Below are 10333 nucleotides of genomic sequence, written 5' to 3'. Positions count from 1 at the left end.
GCAGCACAGGACGTCTACCCTTAAAGAGAATAGACGACGTTGGATAAAGGCTGCTTACGCTTAGTCCTTTTGGAAATTTGTAGGAGAAGCTTATGTTCAGTATTAGATATCCTACGGCTGAAATGATTAATTTAGAGTCCATATGAGATCTTAAAAATGGTAAAAGAATGTGTACGTCTTATTTATATACATATATACCTGCGAAACGATTTGTTTTCGAGCGCAGCCATTCGTCTTCGCCTCCGCATACAGCGAGGGCGACCCGAGGTAGGATCCGTATCCTATCTTGGATCACCGAGTGGTCCTTGCTGCTTAGCTGTTACAATCGTGCGAATGTCATAGGGCATTTGGAAGGCGATTAGTACTGTAGATTTTTTGTAGAGTTCAAGGACCTTTTTGTTCCGTGAACTCATCGCTGATGAAGTTGTAATAGTCATCCGGACTAACAGCTAAAACATTACCAGAAACCACGACCCGCTAAATTCAGATGATAAAAACTAAAATGTTTGAAAAAGACAACAATGAAAAAAAATTGTTATACAATATAACATATTAAGTGATAGAGAGAATTTCAATTGCTCTTCGAAATAATGTAATTGTGTTAATCGGACTCAATAATTGAAGTTTAATTGTTTTTTTTGTTATCTAATAATTTCATTCCATTAGTCATCAGGGTTAACGACTTCTAGTAAACTTTGTTGTCGAAAAACCATATACACTAACGTCCAAAGCAAGTTTTATTAATCGATTTCGACATTCTATACACACTTTTTACACCATATAAAAAGGATACAGAATCGTTGTTTTCTTTTACTACAGAATGATAGCGGTAGCTCATTTTTTTATTCAGTTGACAGATAGTTAACCCTAATTGATATAAGTTCTGAAACTATAAAATAGAAGCTGTAGGCACATGACTACGGTTTTTTTTTCTTTATTAAAAAAATCATACTATCATTAATTAACAACACATACAGACAATTGTATACATGTGCGCAATTGTGGGCGTGAAAATTATATCTATGGACATATCACACATCATAAACTACTTATTTACCTCTGTAATTATCTTGCTCTGGCACAGAAACTGTAATTTCGTGGTAAAATTAATCTTTATCTGAGATGAGGAACTTGAAATACTTGGAACGAACAATGTCAATTCATAAAAATTGAAAATTAAGTATATTTTGGCAAGGAAAGTTAGAAGGTATTTTTTGTTATGTTCTTTAGAAACTATTGATGATCTTTTGTACAAGAAAAGGATTAAATAATGACGGTACAAGTTTGCCGGATGTAACCCGGTCATGCTTTCTGAACCACGTCGGACATAAATCGCTTTTGTATGCCTGTATTCTGCGACAGGTTTAGAACAAAGGACGCTTCCATTGCTTCAGCTAAGTTTCTGTTTAAAAAGAATCAGTACATTTATGTAAGTCTGAATTTAATTGGATAGTGCCGTACAGCAAGAATGGCTTGACCAAATTTAATTATAATAATATAATAATAATTAAGAATTGATTGTTTTATATCATATTCATAGATTATCATGAGAAATATTGAAAAGTTATATTTCTGTTAAATTTTGAACGAGGAAAACTTGTTCATACATTAGATTGTGTGTATTAATTTTAACATTTTTTTTTAAAACTAAGACAAAAATAAATATAAATAGTTGCCATGGTAGTTATCAAGTCTTTTACTCATATAGCATGGAAGGCTTTGTTCAAAGTGTAAATATCATCATGAACATTTCAACCGTAGAAGAAACCCTAGAAGCGGTCTGCATCTAGCGTTTTCCGACGACCTTAATAAGATCTGTCTGTCTGATCTGCCCACCATGCTGGCCCATGGTCTCCACTTAGTTTGCATTAATTTAAAATTAATTAACCAAGAGATTTCTCTTATAATGTACTTGTAATTCGGATTCAATAGAAATTTTAAAGGAGGTAATTTTTTACAGCCAACGCAAAAACAAGATTGCTCCGGATCAAGAATTCAAGTTTTAATCAGTTGTAAAATGCTAATACTGCACGCTTAATATACATTCACTGAGTTACAATAGTAGTAGTATAGCACATGGTTTAACAAGTTACCAACTTTATTCTATAGACATTTTAATACAGTTTGAAATAAAGTCTTTATTGATCTAAAACGTATATAACGATCTAAATTCCATCACAATCCTTTTACACGTACTTGTTTTCAATCACAATGATTCATCATTGTTAAATCATGTCACTAATACCAGAAGAAAGTATCGTAGCTGTGTAAGAATATAAGAAAATACAGCAAGAATAATATGCCTCTCACAATCAAAGTCATCTAAAGTTACCGGGATGGTATTAGAAAGGCTGTAGAGACAAATCAACTAAGATTAATAATAACATATTTATTGCACACGATAATTACAATAATCTAACTTCTGGAAATAAATACATATAAACACTACTCCGAGCAGGATAGTATCTACGTATGTGGATGTATGTGATAGTGTGTGTTGTGTTTTTTTTGTTCACTTCACTTATGGATGGAAAGCGATTCCATCAGAAAACCACAGGTTTACATTTTGTTCTATATTACTTTATTTTTCTCCGGTTATTTATTTTGCTTTATTCTTACATTTACGTTCCTTTATAATTTAATTTCGTAATTTATTTACATTTATCAAAGATTTATCTTGACTAGTCTTATATACTTTTTTGCACAATTGTTCCTTTTAATGTCCTCTCCTGTCATCCTTCTGCAATACTTTAGAAAGGTCTTGCGATTCTCCTCGTTGTCCATAAGTGATGAAATGTTCCTTTTTTCGACCGCTTGCTGCAACCGAAACTGGCAATTCGCTCTTAGCGCGCCAAATATGGGACAGCCGGATATCAGGTGCGCCACGGTGTGGTCCACTGCAGGGTCGCAGGTACACGAGGACTCTCCTTGAGTTTAAACCTATACAGGTATGCTGCGAGTCCCTCGTGCCTTGTGAAAATGTGGACCAAAATCGTCTCTAGCTCTAACCGGTGAAGTACGTTGAGCAGTGCAGAAATAGCACAACTTTAACTTCTTACAGTACAGTTTTGCGGCACCCTGCATAACAGCTCGATTTATTGCAGGTTTCTTACACATCTAGTTGTAACTAAGTAAAACTAAATCACTCCAATACCTGAAACTTGCATTGGTGAAAGAACGAGGCCATATTCCGTTACATTTGTCAAGGTAAGTCCGGTCATCAGGAAGACCTGAGAAGAATCCATGAAGGCAATACACATCATAAATTTGTATTAAAACTTGTTTTAGTTCTGTATGAGAGATGGCATTCATTATGTAATAAAAGTAAAAAATATGAAATTTTTATAATTAAATACATTTATGTATCTGTTCTTTAAAAAGTAATATATGTTATCCTCACTGACCTATTGATCATATAATACTTTGTATGTCATATGCAGAGTGATTGGTAATAGACATAAAGGCTTTAAAGCAGGTAAATACATAGATCATTTGCTATCAATTAATATATGATACACCTACTGCACATAATGATAATACAGAAAGGAAAATTCGTATAAAAATTGTAAATTGTTTGTTGTGTCTCTACAGACTGTATTGCCGGGAATAACTTCTGGCAATACAAATAGCCTGTCGCTAATTCAGAGTTATCAACTTTTCAGTATGACTGGAGAAAGCTTTAAAGGTTTTTGCTAACAAATGAGCTATATATTCATACATTTAAAAGTTTTATTCAAATAACTAATCACACTGTATATGTATAAACACTCGTACGTATATAATACTACATTTTAAATAAAAGAACCTTGTTTAATACTCCAAAATTTTAGCTTGTTTATTATGTAACATATATAGTATGTATATATATATAAATACATATGTTTATATGTAAGAAAAGGAGCAATATTTAGCCACTTCCGCACAAAAAAAATGTGCGGAAGTGGCTAATTATAAGTCCTTTTCTTACTTGGGATGGACTTCCGCAAAATAACGCCTGATTCCATTAAATATGTTTATATATCATAAAAACAAAACACATTTATTTCTATGTAGATTTCACCCAATAGTTACAGTTGTCTTAGCCAGGGTCTTAATTTTTGTAATAGAAATGAAACAGCCAGTCAGCCGAAGTAGTTTCAAAAAAAGATTTTAAATAAATACAAGTTAAGCTTATAATGAAAATTTAGAGAACTAGTGACTTGTCATTACCTTTTATTATTGATTAATATTTACCTAATAGAAAAAAACAAAAATTATTAAAGTAAATTATAACATATCAATGAATAATATTTGTATTAGTTTATTATTAGCTATTAGTAACGTTAACAACACATATCAAAATATTTATAAATATATATCAGAAACGTTGCTTCGATTGGAGAAGGGAAACTACATTTCCAATCGGTGCAACGTAAACATAAATTGTCCATCTCTTTATTCGAAACTCAGTTACCTTTGACATTTGGTAAAAGGTTTGTACATCGGCTGGAATGTATTTTGTAAGCCATATAACCTTTGCTGGAAGTTAACGTATATAATATAGTTATATGGATTACTTATTTAGTAAATAGCGAACGACCCTGAAAAGAATTTTTTTACATATAAATTAGCATAATTCAATGGTAAGAATTATTAATATGCTTTGTTACTGATAAATTTTACATAGCTCCAGACTGACTTTACCAGTAGCTGTTAATTCTACGCACCCATGAATAATATAAACTTGTTATGTGCTTCAAAAGGTGTTATTACTTATTGACCTCATTACCAAGAATACCGCATCCAGTCTATACAGATATAGAAAAATATTAGTATATTTTTCTGTCTGTCATCAGACTACGCGTCTATCAAGGTTGACTATCACTCAAGGAGCCTACAGAAATATTATGCCAGCGTAAAACCGAACTGAAATAAGTAAAAAATCAAAATTAAAGAATTGATAAAATATAATCTTTCACTCAGCACCCCGGAAAGATATCCAATTAGTAGGAAAAGAATGTACTCCCATACTTAAACCTTTTAAAAGGCTACTGAACAACTTAAACGCTAACGATCTGACAAGCTGGTAGCGATTGCCTTCAAAAACAACTAGCGGACCTCACTCTTACAAATATAGTAACTATTTGCTCTAGAAAATTCATAATTATATATACCTACTATAAAAATGGTAGATAGTAAGCGGGCAAGAACTGTAAGTAAAAAGACCGGAGTATGCTTGGAACACTTAACTGTGTTCCAGTCTTTGATCAGCAAGTATCCTGAACACGACAAAAAAGTCAAAGAATTCATTGACTTGTCCTACAAGATGTGCTGCGCAAGTCCCAAGGAAGTGTGGGGAAAATTCGTTAAACTGTTAGAGGGTTAAACGCGGAACGATCTAACAGAGGAAACGTGAGGCGATTATTTTGTTCGCAGCGAGTGCACGGGCGCCGACGGCTAAGTAGTTGCTGGTCCGCAAGCAGCTAGAAGCGGTCCAGCGGGGCTTCGCACAAAAAAATCGCGAGGACCCGCAGGACCACATCGTTGGACTCCGCCCTGAAACTCGCCGGGCTGCTTCCACTGGAGCAGCGGGTCTAGGAAGCAGCTCTTTAATTTGAGATTAAAAAAGGCCATTTCGGGTGGGTAGTTGGAGACTGGGCACCTGGGGGCATCAGTCAGTTACTAGAGACCTCTGGTACTGGGACGCGAGTCAAAACTATAACCGGAAAGCAAGTTATTCATTTATAAAACCATATTAAAAGCAATCTGGACCTGCGGTATCAAGCTTTGAGATACAGCTTGCAACAGCCGTATTGATATATATGAAATTTTAAATAAAAGTGTAGTAAAAAATAGCAATTAAATAAATAAGTAAATAAAATAATACATATAAAAATGTATACCTAGAATAGATCAAAAATGTGATAGAATTAAAACAAAAAATTGTAATAGTTAAGGTATAAGGGGAAGAAAGAATGCTATCGAATAAAAGGAAAAATGGATATGAAAGGGAAAGAAAAAGAATTGTATAAAGTAAGAGAATAAAGAGAAGAGTGCGAAAAAAAATATTACATAAAAAAATTATTAAATAAATACAAAGTCCCTGTCCCACAATAGAAAGAGTTACGAGGGGACGCCATAGCAGAGGCCAATTAAAAAAAAAAACCAGCCGTATTGAAATAATGCAGAGATTACAGTCTAATACAACGAGAGTCATACTGAATATACCCAGATACGTAAGCAACAATTTGATACAGGAGGACATAAAGATCGATACCGTGAAACAGGAGATCACAAGACATAGCACAAATTACCACTGTTAACGAACTGGCATCAAAGCTGGAGGGCAGAGCAAGTGACACACAATCCCGACGAAAAGGCATAGTGTGACTACGCTGCCCGTGAGGTTTGACAACAAATTACAGGAACTTCGTATATTTCTAATATCGTATTTTATTGACCTTAAAAAGAAAACGATATATAGGAAAAATGTTGAATGACAACAAGTTATCGACACGCTGAAAGTAATGTTTAGATCAGACCTAAAAGTATAACAAATAATACTTACATTATTGCCACTGTTTACCCAATTAATAATAATTAATGTTAAATTATATATTTGATTTTTAATAATTTTTTTATAAAGCGCCTGCAATATTTGAAGCCGCAATTAATCTTAAATTATATAACATAGTTGAAGGTATTAAAAGACTTCTTTACAAAATGGTATGGACAGAATCTAATAATTCTCTCTAAACGCTGACTTTGTAATTTTAGTTTCATGATTATATTCCAAAATGGAAGTAACACATATAATGATGTCGGCAAAGCATCTTCAGACTGTTATTTATTGCAAAAATATATCCGAAAACAGACATTTTACGTGAAAACACATAAATGTGATAAATTAACGACATTGCATGTTATGCAATCGTAGATCGCGGGTTCAATTCCCGGGATACAATCTTATATATAATTCACAGTTCGTGCACTAATTATATGAAATTGTTTGTACTCATAAACAAGTTTCTAGAGAATGGGCAGCTGCGTCTTTTGCGTGACATAACACCACACTGCGATCTCCAACTCGCATACTATGAGTGCCGATTATGCTACATCCTGCCAAGGAAATCTTTGGGGGATGCCCATGCCTTGCAGTGGGCGTCTATGGGCTGAAACGACGACGATGTTAAGCGCTAAATAAAATAATAATAAGAAAAGAGATGTTATCTCTGTCCCCCTTGATTATATATTTAACTCAATCTTTTAATCGTTATTGTATACATAAGTAAATAGGTATCATCCCGAAGGCAGCGACTGCTGTATGTAGGCTTTCTATATAGATTTTCAATAAGAAAGGAGTCTGCATCTAGTGTCTTCCGTTAATTTATGAGACAACTTAACAAAAATTAAAGAGTTTTCTAACAAACAGCAAATCAATTATGAATGCGTGCAATTATGATGCGTGAAAAAAGTGAATGTCTATGAACAGGTTTGTCTGAATAAAAGGAAAATATTATTTATTTTGTCACCTTGATTGCGTGGAGATCCAAAAAAAAAAAAACCAACGTCACCGATAAAACTCGAGGAATAGTTCGACTGAAATATTAGTGGTCGGTGCATATCGCCCGTGTAATCCACGGCCGTTGGAGGCGAAAGGTTCTCCAGTGGCGACCACGAGCCGGTAAGCGCGGTTGGGTAGGTCCCTCATTACGTGGACCGTTGACATACTCAAGAGAGCCGCAGAATGCGGGCAGAGCAAGACCGGTGATCGTTGCGATTTCTGTGCGGAGACATATATCTTGTAAAGGGCGTCTATTTTAGGCTGACATGATTACAGATTTAAAAAAAATTAAGACATGTGTACACTGACACTAGACTGATATTCATTTTATATTAATAAGAGGCATGACCACTTGACAGTTTATCTGATGATAAACATTAAGACCCGTTTGATAACTCGAGTTCAGTAATACAAAATCTGAATTTATCTAAGATGTAAGAGAGCCCTACTGGGCTCTAGATATTGCTATATTTATTACCTAGGGCTCTGAATTCGAAACAAGAAAATACCTACGTAGTTTATTATTTTAACATGTATTCAATGGCATAGAATTATTTGTCAATAGATTTATTTGTTTCTAACGAAAAAATCTTGGTAACTATTTATGTCATAAATTATCATATTACAATATCAAAAGACAAATTTAATCTATGATCTATTTAAAACTTGCCTTTATCAGTTTATAGCTTTATCAAATAAACATAACTTATCTATTTTGAAACTAGAGTTACCACTCTACATATACTATGGATTTGAGTTTGTAATCACAGTTAATCCAATTTTGTAACTACAAATTTAGGCCATTTTATCAATCCTTCAAAAGGTTTTCAAATTTACAAATTTATACTAAAATTAGAAAGAAAAACCAAATTAGAATTAATTTTTATTCTTTCCCAGACATTAAACGACTCAATAATTTGTGATGGTTTACATAAACACTGATCAACAATATCTAATGAGCATTGTTAACATGTTCACAAATTAGCACACAATAGTGACATAGATGACTGACAAAGTCTCAGTCTAAAATCCCATATTATTTATGAATATAAGTAAACTTAATCTAAACCACAGACCCCAGATGCAAATAATATTCATGAAGTAATATATCAAAATATTAACGGATACAGTCTATGCATTACTAAATACTTCATATATGTTTGCACCTAACAGTTTCAATTTGTCATTAAGTGTCAACTGTTGAGTCAATAAATCTGGAATGTTAGGATTGCCTTTAGAAGTGTCCTTTGTAATCATTGAATTAATAACAGGCAATAACTTTACAAAGTGAATTTGTTCTTTATTAATATCCACAAATGGCTCCATGCTTCCTAGTCTCAGTGCTCCATTTGTTATAACATGACCATCCACTACCTCTAAATGGTTTTTATTTATAGGTGCAGGTTTGGCTACGAAAACTTTGGCAATTTCATCAACAACAGTAGAAAAGCTTCTGGTGATAGAAGACATTACCACTGATATCACCTCATCACTCTCCAAAACATCCATTGTTTCTTTCACAATAGTGTCTAACCTTGCCTCAGTTATTTCTGTGTGCTGCACTAAATAGTGAACCATTTTTTTCACAGGATCCCCATCTGTTGTGTCTGTGCATAATATAGTTTGAATAGACCAAAACATTTGTTCAATATCTTGTAAAGTAATCTTTTTTTTTAAGGAAATTGGCTCCACTACTCTTTTAACCGCTTTTTCAATTTGTTTTACCAAGTCTTCCACACCTTGGTTAACAAAATGGTGGCATAAAGATAGGTATTTAGCCTGAAGATCACTGCTAATTAATGGATCTTCTTCATGTACAGAATCACGATAGAGATACCCTCCAATTATATTTAGTTGAACTCTTAGTGTCACTTGCAAAATAGACAAGGCATAAGCAAGTACACAAATTCTAGTAAAAAATGTTATTTTCATCTGCTCCCATAGAGCAAGTTTATTTTCAGGATTGTCTTTTAATTTCTGCAATATTTCTTCCGTATTTAGTATATTTAAAATACTTTTAGAGACTATTTTCGACAGAGAAAGTATCATCTGATTGCATGTACGTTCCGTACTTTCAAAATGTTGTTTCTTCCTAGTCATTTCAAAGAATTTTTTGGCTTCTTTTTCCTGCCATTCTCTTAATTTTTTCTGTGCATAGCTCGTTAGTATATAAATAGTGCCAAAAACAGCACCAGTTACAATGAACTTTCGTCTATGTCGGTGCAAAAAGTTTTTGACACTGGAAAACATTTTTAGATGATTAATATGCTTCAATATAGATTACTGAAATTCAAGAGGAGCGTCAGAACGATATTTAGTAGTATTCATAAGTCGTCTAGTTATATAAGTAGTTGCATCAATGAACCTTTCAACACAGTTCATAATGCATGCTTCAGTTTTTGAATCAAGGCGGTTGGATGGTCGACCCATACATGTATCCCAGCAGGTATCTGTGAGACCGTGAACTAAAACCTGAAACATTAAGAAAAGAGTAAATCAAATACAGTAATTACCTAAATGTTTAAGTTAATACCATTAAATATTAACAATGATATTCTAAGGCACACCCATCTACGATGCTATTTAGTTATTACATACTTCAACTTATAAGACATTTAAATTTTGAACAACAAATAAATCTATAACAATCAAACAAAGAGAAAATAATTAACGTATAAGTTGATTGCAGCATTTTGATGATAGATGTTGTATGATTGTTTTCTTATGATGTTGATATCATTCTTTTTTTTCTACAATTATATATATCTATATAATTGTCTAATATATATA

General features: G+C 33.2%; 1 protein-coding gene across 1 annotated transcript; it reads right to left on the bottom strand.

The window, feature by feature from the left end:
• Positions 1-8441: 8441 nt before the first annotated feature.
• Pex3 (peroxin 3) lies at positions 8442-9878 on the bottom strand. Its single transcript, XM_068763557.1, has one exon. The coding sequence runs from the start codon at positions 9791-9793 to the stop codon at positions 8675-8677; it is 1119 nt and encodes a 372-aa protein (XP_068619658.1). The 5' UTR covers positions 9794-9878; the 3' UTR covers positions 8442-8674.
• Positions 9879-10333: the final 455 nt, after the last annotated feature.

This window comes from Battus philenor, unplaced genomic scaffold (genome assembly GCF_028537555.1).
Source record: "Battus philenor isolate CCGP_79_NKW_IND1 unplaced genomic scaffold, ilBatPhil1.0.hap1 SCAF_18, whole genome shotgun sequence".
Taxonomy (NCBI): Eukaryota; Metazoa; Arthropoda; class Insecta; order Lepidoptera; family Papilionidae; genus Battus; species Battus philenor.
The sequence above is the reverse complement of the archived record's forward strand: the minus strand, read 5'-3'. Positions and strand labels throughout refer to the sequence as shown.

Bases quoted from the DNA above. Each gene is read 5' to 3' on its own strand.
- Pex3 (XM_068763557.1), bottom strand. From the start codon at position 9,793: ATGTTTTCCAGTGTCAAAAACTTTTTGCACCGACATAGACGAAAGTTC.